This window comes from Gavia stellata, chromosome 18 (genome assembly GCF_030936135.1).
Source record: "Gavia stellata isolate bGavSte3 chromosome 18, bGavSte3.hap2, whole genome shotgun sequence".
Lineage (NCBI taxonomy): Eukaryota > Metazoa > Chordata > Aves > Gaviiformes > Gaviidae > Gavia > Gavia stellata.
In genome coordinates, this window is record NC_082611.1 from 19507345 (window position 1) to 19522024 (window position 14680).

The 14680-nt window shown below is 48.7% G+C and overlaps 1 protein-coding gene across 1 annotated transcript; it reads right to left on the reverse strand.

Annotated features, from left to right (window-relative positions):
- Window positions 1-1099: 1099 nt before the first annotated feature.
- LOC104263158 (major facilitator superfamily domain-containing protein 1-like) lies at window positions 1100-13372 on the reverse strand. The gene is made up of 13 exons (XM_059826475.1): window positions 13351-13372; window positions 12106-12206; window positions 9991-10115; window positions 9838-9893; window positions 8922-9065; window positions 8274-8432; window positions 6590-6705; window positions 5612-5712; window positions 3576-3687; window positions 2796-2933; window positions 2079-2218; window positions 1800-1911; window positions 1100-1504 (listed from the first exon to the last, which is right to left on the reverse strand). The coding sequence occupies exons 1-13, from the start codon at window positions 13370-13372 to the stop codon at window positions 1388-1390; spliced, it is 1443 nt and encodes a 480-aa protein (XP_059682458.1). The 3' UTR covers window positions 1100-1387.
- Window positions 13373-14680: the final 1308 nt, after the last annotated feature.

The following is a 14680-nucleotide window of genomic DNA, read 5'->3' on the forward strand; positions in this document are numbered from 1 at the left end:
AGCGCAAATTAAACCACGTTAAATAACACCGGAACACAAGGAAGGCCTTTGCTACTGAGAGGGCGGTCGAACGCTGGGACAGTTTGCCCAGAGAGGCTGAGGAGTCTCTGTCAGCGGAGATGCTCAAACTCTGCCTGGCCACGGTCCTGGGCAACCTGCTCCGGCTGACCCTGCTTGAGCAGGGGATGTTGGACTGGAGGATCTCAGGAGGTCCCTGCCAAACTAAAGGAGTCTGTGATTTTGCAGTTCTGTGACTTCTCACCCCACCCCCAAATTTCTGCTGCACCAGACTCCAACAGGGAAATCCTTTAATTGTCTATGGTGTGAAATGATTTCACAGTGTAACTTAGAAGACCTTGCTCTCTGAACACATTCTCTTCAGTAAATCAGTTTAAGAAAACTTTGCTTTGATGGGTGGATTTGCCTTCTATGACAACTACTTAAAATGTGACTTCACGGGATGCCCTCAGTGCCTAAATTGCTTTCAATCTACTAGTGTTTGTATTCTATGCAACTTGAGCAGAGCTGCTCTTTCTTTTAAGCATTTGTAATAATTTACATAAGTCATTCAGTTCAGCGTTCTTTGTACTTGGCTATGTTAAAGTTTACCTCACTCTTAAAGCATCCTTTGTGCTTTTGTAAACACTGTGTGAGTGTGTGTGAGCGTTTTGCATAGTGAAAAGGGCAGTTGGCTGAGTAAAAGAAGACTCTAGCATTCATGAGTAAAAGCACCCTGGTTTAAAGGACAGAATTTCAGATCAAAACCTTTTATGCTTTTGAAGGCAAATGAATAGGCACGGCTTACAGAAGCATTTCTAGTAAGGGTAATAAGCAATTAAGCTAGTTTTGTGTGCGAAAGGTAATGAATGTGATTAATTCAGTCTCCTGCCTAAAGAATAATGACGTCACTTGCGTGGGTATGTAATTTGTGAAAGATGCATGCTGATCTAGAGCAGTAACTGAAACAGCAGGCCTACCAAGGTATGTGGATTAGCAAGTGCTGATGTACAGGATGCTTGTGACAAGAAGCAGTGGTGGTCCAGGCAGGCACACCTTATGCGGGCAGTTTTGACGCAAGAGTGAAAGCAGCTATCTATCTAGTGGTTTATGAAGAAGCTTCAGCTGGGTTTGTTTCACTTACTGTAGGGTAGTTCTTAAAGTGCCCCATGCAGGTTTCCGTTTGTTGGAGAACGCCTAAGAACCATAAAGCAGACACCTTCCACTTGTGTGCCAGGTGTAAGAAAGCAGAAATGTTCCCTTTCTGTAGACAATTCCCTTCAAGATTCCCTTTAAACATGTTTAAAATGCACAGGCTTAAAACCCACTTTCAAACAGAAGTGATCAGTGCTGTGTCTGGCAGCCGTCACCATTCTCACACTGCAAAGGTTCAGCTGACAGAGCCTTCGTTTCCTGTTTCGTCATCAAGGAGTGGTGCTGCATCTGCAGGGTCTCGGTCCTTCTGCTCCACAGCTGCTCCCTTTCTTGTTCTGTTCAGTGTCCCACCCTAGAAATTGAAAGAAGCAGTTAGTAACAAAAGGATACTCTTCTTCCCAGCCACTTGCATTGCTACAGCTGTGTCCTGGCCCTTCCCCTCATCATCTTGCAAAAAAATACAGCCTCCAGTAGCTTGATGCTAGGTAAGACTACTCTGCACTGCATCAATATTTTAGCAGATAGTTCTCTTTATGCAGTCCCATTTTCATGGCGGGGGAATTACTTATAGAGACACCCAACAGCTATTACGTCAATAAAAGCAACTCGGTGATGCAAGGCTATTCTTTACCTTTTATCACATTTACCTGTTTCTTGTCCACCACGTTGAGACTAACAGAGGCAATGATGCATGCAATAGTGTTTGCCAACATCAAGATCATCATCTGTTGCCAGCGCCTCAGGGGGATCTTTAATTCGCTAGAAAAGGCCAGAACAGGATAGAACAACTAGTCACTTGAAGATGTTTAAGGCACCTCTATAGTTCCTTGCAGCATCAGGTTGCAAAGACACTGATTTCTGTTCACACCGCTCCACTAAAGCACTGTTGATGTCTCTGCTTGAAAAAAAAGAAGCAGCATCCTCACCTGGACTTTGTTCCTAGAATGTGTCCAACGATCAGATTCGAAAGGCCAACTCCAATCATCTGCACAGAAGTTGCAAGCCCCATCGCTGTCCCTAAGGTTGCCTGGGGGACCACAAGAGGTATGGATGGCCACATACTAGCCTGGTAGGAGTAAGGAGGAGAGGAATTAACTCGAAGCCTTATTTCAAGGTGTTAGATGGTCACTGGTTTAAAAAGGAATTATCCCTACTAAATAAACATTTATACTTTCTCTTCCAAAAATCTAGTATTTATCCCTCCCAGCCTACTGGCTGGTTCTAGACTGTTCCCTGACCTTTTCAAGCAGCCTGAAACAGCATAGACAACACGTTATTTGAAACTGAAATAACCTGATTCCAGGTTTCTGAAGGGGAGTTAGACCCGATGATTTAGCTCATAAGACTCAAAGGAGATCCAGGGGGTACATTCATGGTGAAAAAGCACTATGAAAAGCAGAAACAGATTAATACGTCATGCTGTATCAAATGGTCCCTTACTCTGCTTTGCATTTTGGTCCATATTGATTCTTTGGGGTTATTTGTTAGTAACCAAAGTCTTCAGGGTTGGGGAGCCAATGACTTCAAACTGTGGCTGCTAAACCTGCTCGCCAGGATGCAAGAACAGGGATATATGCCATCTAGGATGTAGAAGGAGCACAGCCACAAAAGACTCAACTACAGCAGTGGGGTTGTGAACTTACAGCAGCAAAGGAGTAAGTAATCCCCAACCAGATGGTAGAGACTAATGGAGGAACAAACGTAAATGCCAGGAGAGCGAAGACTGGCAGCGTCAACACAGCGCAGCCAACAGCAAAGACGCCTCTCAGTCCAACGTAGTCCTGGTAAAGGAAACAAACAGAAGGCCTCTTACAAGGGATCCTTGCTTCCCCCAGATCCCAGTGACGCGAGCGGCTGCGCACAGTGGGCTGGTGTGAGTGGCCGTAAGGTGCTATTTCCTAGTTGCTGATATTGTAGCAGACTAGCTATTACTAGTTCCTCTGGCATACTCCTGAACCGAGACTGAAACACTTGTCAGAGAATCAGTGTCCAGTATTCATGTGAAATGGCAGGCTTTAATAAAGAGGGAGGGAAACCACACCGTTATGCCCTGAAAATTACGGAGAAAAGGAAAGGAAGAGTATCACGAAACAGGGACTGATTACATGCAGGTTGTCCTTTCCCATCTACCTGCAAAACTTATCGGGATCCCTTCTGTTCCAGTCTCGGACTTCTCAAAACATACAGCCATTTGCCATGGTTTGATGCTACCATAGCTCAATTAAGGGACAGAGGAAAAAACAGGTTAAGATTATTTCTTGTAATTTCATTTAGACTAAAGTGCATCTTGCAGTTTGCAAGGAATTAAAGGACTGCTTGTTCAGCAACAACAGGCTAAATTCTGGTTGAGGGGGTTGTAACAAAGACATTTCAAAAAATTAGGAAAAAGTTATCAGCAAGCGCTTCTGTTTTTGGGTACTCACAATTAATATGCCAACTGCTGCAGAGAGAACAAAGGAGCTGTCGTACACTGCCCCAGCAATATAAGCGGCTGCCTGCTGACTGTAACCAGAATATTTATCCTGGATAAACTTGCTAAAAATAAAATGAAGGGGGGGGGAAATTACATAATTAGGATTCTTGATCTGGTTATTTTGACAGAAAGTAAGTCTGAGCACAAACATATGGACAGCAAGGGTTTTAATGAGAGGACTTGTAAACAAGTTTGATTCCATGTGGTTTGTAGTGCCAAGCCTTTGTTGTTTTATTTTCTTTTTAATTGGTGCACACCATAGAGAAGCTGGTAGCTTAAATGGCCGCTTTCAAGACGCTTCTGCAAGTGCAGAGTAAAACTGCAGGTTAAAGTTGGGCATATGTTCCATTACATCAGCACAGCTCACAAGCAGCAATTTGCTGTCACCTGTCCAAAACATACGGATGGATTTTTTACATTCTCTTTGAAGAGGGAGAAAACATTATCAAGCCAAGGGTGAGAATGCTGAGGGGCAGGAAAAATATTTTAGAATAATCCAGCGGCAAAGATTAGCATTTAAATTGAACACCTGCATTTTAGAAGTACTAGGAATTCCCCCTTGACATCTTTAAGGAGGCTTCTGGTTAAAGCAGAAAACATACAAACCAAGTTTTATTTTCATTGTCAGAAGTCAGCCTTTCACCTCTGTTAGGGACACACAAAAATGGCATTAAAACTTACTCACATTCTTTACAGAATTTACAGTCATACAGTTGTAACAGCTTAGAAAGACTAGAGATCGTGTAGCTACTTAAATCTGGTTTGGCTACTTGCATGGCTACTTACCATTAGTAATAATGAGCCTTTATAGCCTGTGCTGTCAGCAAAGTATGAAACAAGACACTGTTCCCTGACGATTTACTGCAACAGAATTCGCCAAAGAGCGGTGGCCTTGGGACCATTATTTTTCCAACTGGGAAGGAGCATAGCATTTTTTGCCAGAAAAGATGTGTGAAACATGACTCTTGGTGCCTGAACTTTTTCTCCACAGGGAGCAAAAAAAAAATTCCACAGGGAGGCAGAATTGCAGAAATGAGGATTCTGTGTGATCAACAGACACTGTTTTCAGTTAAAATGAGAGGGCAACTGATAGAAAGCCCATCTCATGGAGGCCTTGACGATCCTTGCCATCTTGGATGGCTCTACGTTACTAATAAGAGGTCACTTGTACATTTGTTATGACAATGTTGATGATATTTCTTCACTCCCTATTTCACAGTGGCTGACTATACATCACTAATGAAATACCACCAAAATAATTTTCTTCTTTTCACTGCAGGCCTTTGCTAATATAAAAGTTGGTACTCATTATGTGATAGAAGCCGCATCATCCACAAATAGGAAAAAAGCAGCAAAATGACAAGTCTGTGGCAGAGCCACAGGACAGAAGCAGGAGTCCCAATTTAGTCGGGCAGGTTGCTTCTTTGTTTTAAGCAAATGAAGGCACGAAAAAGGAAGCCTACAAGCCTTGCACTGGGATGCAGAGGCTTCCTCACTTACAAACCCAAGCTGATGCAAACTTAGCTTTGCTCCAAACACAGCAGACAATAGGCAGGAACTGCAGGACAGAACTGCCCCAGGCCTGTGGAGCTAACACTCCACCCAGCTCAAAAGACAGCCACTTTGTTGGACTATCACAAAGGTGAAATGTCTACGGGCAATTTTTTAAATAAAGTATTTCTTCCCCTTCTCCCAAATCCTTCTGATCCTCCTTTGGCAGTGTTCCAAGCTTTAAATACTGGATGAATCATTTCCCTTTAAGTTGTTTTTGCTTTCCTTCAGAAGCGTCCCTCATCTTTGAAGGGAAAGAAAGGTCAAAGAACCCTCATATCTTTAACTAGGTGTTAAAGACATGTTTCTCTGTGTTTCATGAGTGGAAGGAAGAAGCATATTACCCCCATATTTCCCAGTCAGCTAAGAATGGAGGGCCTGCAAGGCTCTGGTAGGTTTGTATCTGTCAGTGGGACTGCAGCCATAGAGCAATACCTGGCGTCTGCCACGAAGGGGAAGACTCCATTGTAGAAGAACATGATGGTGAGGACCAGGAGCCAGTAGCGAAGGGGAAGTTGCCGGATGTCCTGAATCCGCTGCAAAGACAAGACGTGCCCTCACTCACCAGGAAATAATCTTCAGCTTCACACTAATGTCACTTTCTGCAAGTCGTTGAAAGCCACAAAAAAAGTTAAGTAGTAACAGCAGGTAAAAGGGAATTGAAAGGCAGCTCATGTACCTCGAAGCGAAATTTGGCATGTGCTGACTCCAAAGCATTCCTTCTTTAACGCTATTCAGTAAAGAAAACAAAAAAAAAAGCTTTCTTCTTATTTTTGTAAAGGTTATGGCTGCAAAAGACTATTCTAAGCAGGCTCTATTAAGAGCCTACTGCAAAACCTTAAGTGAAACACAGTGGAAAGACACAGTATAAAGAGGAGTCACACCACTGAGATACAGAAACCAGTAAGAATACTGTCCTGAGAAGGAAGCTGTCTAATAGATTTAAGTGACATAAGAATTGCAACCTATTGCCTGTAATGCTTGTTCCTAGCCAGAGGAATGCAAGGAGCAACGGAAGAGAAGAGCTGGCAAAAGGTAGTTCAGTACTGAGCAGATTAGCTATTTTCTATCGTGCATCCTGTGAGCCAAAAAGCAGTTCCAGGGAGAGGCTACCATCTAGTTTTACGCACAAAATCCTCCTCTGAGCCCCTACAGTCAAGAAGTAACTGGCTCAGAAAAGGAATGCGGCTCAGAGTGGTAACTCAGCTCTGGAAGGCTCTGAACGGAAAATTTACACTTGCAGATGCCGTATCCCCAGATGTAGCTCTGCGAGGCTGAAGCAAGCGGTGGTAATGCCCTCTCCTGGCCAGGACCAGCTCTCAGGGCGGCAGGCTCCCCTGCACGGCCAAAGCAGTGCTCAAGCACCCCAGGCTTTCAGGATTGAGATGGAAAAGCTGTCTGTGCACCACGTACCACTTTTTTGGATTCTTGCTGGATAAGCCCATCCAAGCCCAGTTGCTTCATGCCCACTTTATCTAGTACGCTGACCGTGAGGGCTGAAACAAAACCAAGCACGCAGAGCAGGGTACCTGGAAAAGACACAGGAGGTGTTAGAAATTCCTCTGCGTGGAGACAGCTGAATGACAAAACCAACTGCATGTAATACGCAGAATTCTCTAGGACTCCTGCTCCTGGCTTATCTTAAGGTTAACAGCCTTCCCTACTGCAGCCATATAGTAGGACCATTTACCTCTTACCAGCCTGTCAGAGTCCTTGAGCTCTTTGTCCACTAAGCTTCCAACACACAGCAGAATTGCCTGAGGCCAGTGAAGCTAAAGCCCCACTCGACGGCCACTTTGGCGGACTATGGCCAGAACACCTTCTACACTGCAGCAGGCCTGTGTGTAACAAACCCAAGCTTAAAACAAGCCAGACATTCAGAAACTTCCGTGGTCCCATGAGCAGGAGAGAGATCACACACGGGCTGGTACTGGAAGCCAAGTTATACCTCTTCATTTATGTGACCTACTGCAGTTACTACAGCAACCTGACCTGTTAGCACCCTCAGCTCCAGAGAAGTGAGTCAGATCATGCTGGGTGTGCCAGGAGCAAGCTTGGGAAGGGGCATCTGCTGCAGACATCCTTCCCTCAGAAAGAGATCTGTATGCCTTTTGTCTTTCAAAGAGCCAAAACAATCTCTGTGACGCATACACACTTTGTCTGATGTATCTATCGCTTCACGGGCTACTGAAGTCGCTGTGCTGTGCTTGCAAATGCTGCCTGAGCACAAAACTAATAGTGTCAGATGGGATGCAACATGTCATGCCCGTCTGTTTCTTCTCTGAGAGCTGGAATCAGAGGAGAGCATTGGGTTTCAATTTCTGCAAGAGATTTATCTCACATATGCATCCTCTTTTCCATGGGTGATGGCCCACTCTGTTTTGTTGTTTGGGAAATAACACTTTCCTATAATCACTGAGTCTTTGTAGACAAAGGATGCCCTGAGGCAGGTCTCCCTAACATCACCATTCCAGCGTACCAGAGTACCTGAGTGCCACTACTTAACCGCACTGAGAAACAGATCATCCCTTCCACTAGAGAGAGATCCCATCTCACTGCTCCAAAGAGGGGACAGAAACTCAAAATCTTCCAAAGATATGAGCGCCAGAACAGATTCACACTAAGAAACACGTAATTCAGATTCTGCTTCTCGCAGTAATTTAAACCTACAGTTTTGATCAGTCCACGTGCAAGGCATCTTACGCTGAGACCAGTACAGGTACTACTACAGAACCAGCACATTCTGCTAGCTAAAAGACGGAACAACAAACACATTAGATTCCTCTCTTGTTTCACTCTGAAGTTTCCATTCCATGGGAGTAAACCTACAGTAAGTACTGACTACCTGTGACTGCAGATGTTAAAATAACTCAGGAAAACTGCAGACAGCACTGCCAGGCTGGCACGACAGCTTTAGAGAGGGTTTTCAGGCGTCAGTGAAGAAAACACCACTCCACTGCATACACAAAGCAACAGGAAAAACTGGAAAATAATGTGCCTCCTCCTCCTAACTTCACCATCTCTTTCAGGTACTTTTCATATCTGGATGAAACAGGCTAGCCTCAGGTCTAGAAAACAAAAGGACAAAGAAACTCACCTCCCCAGAGTGTCCACTGCATTCCAAATTTTGCCTCGAACTGCTGGGTGAAGAAGAAGTTGAGGACAGTACCAAGACGGGAGAAAGACAGAGTTATCCCAAATGCCAGTGCCAGTTCCTTCCCCTTGAACCAGAAGGCTGTGATACGATTCTGCACAACTTGGAGAAGACAAAAATCCTCTCTTGAACAGACAGACTTGGCCAAGAGCATTGCACAGAACCAGTAAACACAGCCTCTCAAGCTAGAGTGCTTGAGCTGGGGGTGAGAGGCCGCTGCGCGTCCCAAGTGGAGGTAGTACGTGTCAACTTCGCAGTCCATTTTAAAATGTGCTAAATCATGCGGGACGTGGGAAGTGAAGTTATCCCTCAAATAAGGCAAGCAAAAATAACCCCAAAGGCATAGCAATCACATGTCAGTCCCCACCCTTGGGAGAAGGACAAACTTGTTAGAGGGGAAGACTTTTAAACATTTCCGCACACATTAAATCCATGCAACCCTTCAAGGAGCAGTGTTCCTGTGTTAGCAACATAGGTCCCTGGTGCGGAGCAGGTGAGGCTGAATGGTAGGACGAGGGTCTAGGAGGCAAAATAAAAAAGTATCACGACCCTCTGATGAGGTGTAATTGAGAATGTGAATTCTTAACTTACTAGTAAGTGACCCATTCCCAGAGCCAAAGAGCAGTCTTCCTGTTAGCATCATTGGTAGGAGGTATGGCGACCCCTTGAAATGTGAGCCTAGAGCAAAGATTGATGATCCCAGCACAGTCAGAAGAGAGAAAACAAAGACACCAACTAGGGAGAAACAGAAAAAAAACCGCACAAACCTTAACAGACATGCTGAGATCAGGACAAAAGCATTCTTTGTCAAAAAGCAAAAGAGCAACCTCAAAACAGGCCAGTAAACCTGTGGGCTTCCGTCAGTTTACTCCCATTATTTTAATTTTGTAAAGACTACTCTCTTTGTAAAATGACCTGTGAATCCTCAAAATAATGATGATTTTGTTGTGGTGGAAGGTTAGAGAGGCAGGGTAAGTCAGATAGAGGACTCCAAACTCTAGAGAGTCCCTGTTCCTGGCCTGAGCTGCGCTACAGCCTACGGCCTAGAGCAAGCCATCTCCTTCTCTGTGCCTCTGTCTTTTCACCTGTGCGACGTTTACCTCTGTGATACAGAGACGGAGCAGAACTGCATGTTCTGGGACCGCGGGGTCTTAGATTATGGCACACACCAGAACAAATGTCAGAGCAGGGAACAGAACACTACTTTATCAGTTTGTCCCATCGAGAACAGATAACACTATTCCCTGTTACATGCCTGTCAGAGGAAAGCACGTTTACTGCACTGCTGTGTAAATTCAGGTCAGCGGTCAAAGGCTGAAAACTTCTCAGTTGCCCCCATGGAGCTGTTCAACTAACCGTCATGTGCTCCGCACACAGAGCTCTCCCTCCTCTCCCATCTCTCTGTGATCTTACTGAAGTGGAACCTTTGATCATCCCTTTGCACTGAAAGAACAGCTTGAAATCCCGCTTCAGTACAAGAATAAATTCATCAATCCTCAGAACTTACAGCGATTTCCTAGTTTATCAATCAGGAATCCAGCCAGAATAACCACTACTGCATTTCTAGGAGAAAACAAGAACAGAAATGTTTGTGTCTCGCTGCAGGGGAAGCAACTAGCAAACTACCTCACCCGCCCAAAGCAAGAGAAAAGTGACTTACGTCCAAGCATAGATCGCGTACAGCAAATTGTACTGTGCAGGTGTCATTCCCAAGCCTTCAGTGCAGTCCAGCGTGCTATTACGCCCGGTGCTGTTCTGACGGGTTCCATTGGGGCAGGTCAAGTTCTGCGTAACAAGTCACAGAGCCTGCGTCAGACAGCAGACACAGATGAAAACCCATGCATTTCTCTAAAAAGGAAGTTAAGTTCTTGCCTACTAGATTTCTATTTCTCCTCCTCAGTTCCCAATTCCACGACCAGAAGACTTGTGTCTTCTCCTAGGAAGCCAGCCCTTGCCAAATGAGAAATGGCTGGCCATCGACACGTCACGTCCTCCCTTTCTCTTGCTGTGGCAGTAGCGGCAGGGGCTCAGCACTTTTATACACGTTTCAGTCCAAAAGAAAAGCCAGGAGACTGCACCATGAGGTTTAGCTGATCCCTTAGTTTCTTGGCTATAGTTTTACCTTCATCTGACTCTTCATTACGTACTATACAGTCTTAAGCAGTGTGTAAATATGAAACCTAGCAGTAGTCCATATTAATTCACAGCTATAAAGCATTTACTGAGCAGTAGGAAACTGGGTAGTCCTAGTATGATTTAATAACGTCGGGTTTGCTACTGAAAAGCAACACGTCCTCCACACCATACGATCAGGAAAAAACCCTAAAACTACTAAAAATCTACCTGCATTAGGAAATGGATGCTAGGTCTTCCACACCAGTGGGCACAAGCTTAACGTCTTGAATAAGCACAAGGAAAGCGTGATTTTAACCACGTGATTTTTATACAGCCATCCTATTTACAACCCCCTCAGATCTGCTGTAGTAGAAATGTCCGAGGTTGCGGGGAAACAGTTCTCTAGAACAAAGAGTTTTCACTGCAAGCACCGGTCTTAGATGCTCCGACTACCACTGCACCACTTGTGTAAGGCAGGTAGAGGCTAAATTCCCCAAAGTAAAACTATGGTGAGAGTGTCACCAGATAAAAACATTGCACAGTACCTAACACAGAAGGATATGGCATGGTTTCGCTACCCTATAGAGTTACCAAGGTAACAAAGCATGACATAACCTTTCCTTTACTCCGTAAATAAATGTCTCTTCTCCCACAGAGCTACAGAAATTGTGGAGGATCAAGGAATAAATACTGACCTATTTTTTTTCTTTTTACTCCTGTTTGCGATGACAAACTGCAGCCAGTTTAGCTTGGAGTTCCCTGTCTGAATGATATGGATTAACTGCATTTTAAAAAAAAAAGTTACATGCCAGCTATATGTATTTCTGTCCCTGCTGTTGAAGCAGACAAAGAGGAGGATGGTGACTCTCAGCCTACCCAGACTAATCTACCAGCAGATGGCACATAGGAGTAAAATCATCTCTCAAAAGACACGGAACAGATGCAATAATGAGAGATAAATGAGTCAAGTAAGAATTTGTCCGGTATTCAGGAATTCAGGTGAGAACTTTGGGACTCTGGCATCCCTGGAGAAATCCCAGAAATCAACTGGGATATCAGTCTGAACCCTGAACAACAAGATTTTCTAGCATTTAAGAATACAACTAGTTTTCACGTGAGAGAGTCCTCCTATGATCTCCCTGCAGGGCTCTGTCTTTCAGGTAGCAAACAAACGCGTGATGTGACAGCCGCAGTATCGGGAGGTTTGGATCTGAGGACCCAGAAAGTCTCTTCTAGTCTCTTATCTCCAACATCGCTACTCTTCCAGTCCGGTGTAGGTACTCACGGTCAATTCTAGGGACCGTCTAGGTGCAGAATGGCGTCAACGCTATTCTAACTCTGACCTTCAGCAGTGGAGCGAGCAGCCCTTTGGCCGGAGAGCTGACAGCCACGGAGCAAGGCCAGCTCTCAGATCTGCAGCTGTCCAGGCAGCAGTGAGAGCTCAAACCCCTCACGGCTTGTCCCGGCTTCCTGCACCTTCTTCCCAGCAACCGTGCCGGTAACACCCCCTCACCCCGGGCAGCTGGAACATTAAGACCCTGGAGCACGACTCCCGTACGGCCAGCGTAAGAAAAGGTTTTGAAACTCCACCGGCGCCCAAGGCCTCCGCTTTGCTGGCTCTGCCTTCTTCTGCGCGGCCCCGGCGAACACCAGCACTTACCCCCTGGAACTGCTCCTGCAGGACGCTGGGGATGTCGAAGCAGAAGTAGGAGCCGAAGGTGAGGAGGCAGTTGAAGAGCAGCACCACGAACCTGTAGCCGGCTGCGGGAGAGAGGGCCCACCTCACCCCTCACCTCCCCCCTCACCCCTCACCTCACCCCTCACCCCTCCCCTCACCCCTCCCCTCACCTCTCCCCTCACCTCTCCCCTCACCCCTCACCTCTCCCCTCACCTCACCCCTCACCTCTCCCCTCACCTCACCCCTCACCTCTCCCCTCACCCCTCCCCTCATCTCTCCCCTCACCCCACCCCTCACCCCTCACCTCTCCCCTCACCCCTCACCTCTCCCCTCACCCCACCCCTCACCTCTCCCCTCACCTCTCCCCTCACCTCTCCCCTCACCCCTCACCTCTCCCCTCACCTCACCCCTCACCTCTCCCCTCACCCCTCCCCTCACCCCACCCCTCACCTCTCCCCTCACCCCACCCCTCACCCCTCACCTCTCCCCTCACCTCTCCCCTCACCCCTCACCTCACCCCTCCCCTCACCCCACCCCTCACCTCACCCCTCATCTCTCCCCTCTCCCCTCACCCCACCCCTCACCCCTCCCCTCACCTCTCCCCTCACCCCTCACCTCTCCCCTCACCTCACCCCTCACCTCACCCCTCCCCTCTCCCCTCACCCCTCCCCTCTCCCCTCCCCTCTCCCCACACCCCTCCCCTCTCCCCACACCCCTCCCCTCTCCCCACCCCTCACCTCTCCCCTCTCCCCTCACCCCTCCCCTCACCCCTCACCTCTCCCCTCCCCTCTCCCCTCACCCCTCCCCTCTCCCCTCACCCCTCCCCTCTCCCCACCCCTCACCTCTCCCCTCTCCCCTCACCCCTCCCCTCACCCCTCCCCTCTCCCCTCCCCTCTCCCCACACCCCTCCCCTCTCCCCTCACCCCTCCCCTCTCCCCACCCCTCACCTCTCCCCTCTCCCCTCACCCCTCCCCTCACCCCTCCCCTCCCCTCACCCCTCACCTCTCCCCTCACCTCTCCCCTCACCTCTCCCCTCACCTCTCGCCCCCCGGGCACGGCCCAGCCCTCCCGCAGGCCCCGCCGAGCCGCCCGCTGCGGCTCAGCCACCCGGGCCCGGGGCTGCGGGCCCCGCGGGCGACTGCGGGACGGCGGGACGCGGCCCGACCCGCGGCCTCCCGGGGCCCGCACCCCCCGGGCCGCGCCTCCCCCCGCCCCGCCGGCGCTCACCCCGCTCCGCCGCCAGCGCCATGCCTCAGCCCGCACCGCCCCCGGCCGCCGCCGCTGCGCCGGCCCCGCCTCAGGCCCGGCCCCGCCCGCGGGCCGCCCGCTGCGGGGCCCCGCGGAGGCCTCCGCCGCTCCCCGGGTGAGGGCGGTGGGCGGCGGCGGTGCGGCCCCGGGGCCCGGGCCTGCTGCTGCGGGTTGAGGCGGAGCTGGAGGGGGAATAGGGGGGGAAGAGCTGCGGGGGGAAGAGCAGGGCCGAAGAAACGGGTCTGAGGCGCATCGGAACGGCACGGCAGTAAAAAATGCGGTGTTCGGGGGGAAGGAAAGGCGTGTTCTCGGGGAGTGTCTCATGTAAGGGATGGGGAGGGAGAGCGGTTAGTTAAGCGAGTAGACAATACTGCACAAGAGCAGATAGATGGAGACCGGCCGAGCATAGATGAGAGGTCTGTAGTTATCCCAAGAGCAGAGTCCTGGTAATGAAAAGAAGGAAGAAGGAAAAAAAAAAAAACCACAAACCCCCCAAAGCTCTTATGCTATCGAAAGGGTACGTATCTTTCTCTTCCTCTTTGAAGAATATTTTCTACCCAAACAAGGCACAAAGAGCCATGAAATAAGGCACAGCAGCAGCGGGGGCCAGTGCCTTACCTGATTTTAAAACGGAGCTTGATAAACGCAGGCCTAAGGTTACAGAGAGTTGTGGTGAATGGAGCGAAATCCAGTTGGCGACTGGTCACAAGTGGTGTCCCTCAGGGCTCGGTATTGGGGCCGGTCTTGTTTAATGTCTTTATTGATGATCTGGATGAGGGGATCGAGTGCACCCTCAGTAAGTTTGCAGATAACACCAAATTGGGTGGGAGTGTTGATCTGCTCGAGGGTAGGAAGGCTCTGCAAAGGGATCTGGACAGGCTGGATCGATGGGCTGAGGCCAATTGTATGAGGTTCAACAAGGCCAAGTGCCGGGTCCTGCACTTGGGTCACAACAACCCCACACAACGCTGCAGGCTTGGGGACGAGTGGCTGGAAAGCTGCCCCACGGAAAAGGCCCTGGGGGTGTTGATTGACAGCTGGCTGAAGATGAGCCAGCAGTGTGCCCAGGTGGCCCAGAAGGCCAACGGCATCCTGGCCTGTATCAGAAATAGTGTGGCCAGCGGGAGTAGGGAGGTGATCGTGCCCCTGTACTCAGCGCTGGTGAGGCCGCACCTCGAGTACTGTGTTCAGTTTTGGGCCCCTCACTGCAAGAAGGACACTGAGGTGCTGAAGCGTGTCCAGAGAAGGGCGACGGAGCTGGTGAGGGGTCTGGAGCACAAGTCTGATGAGGAGGGGCTGAGGGAGCTGG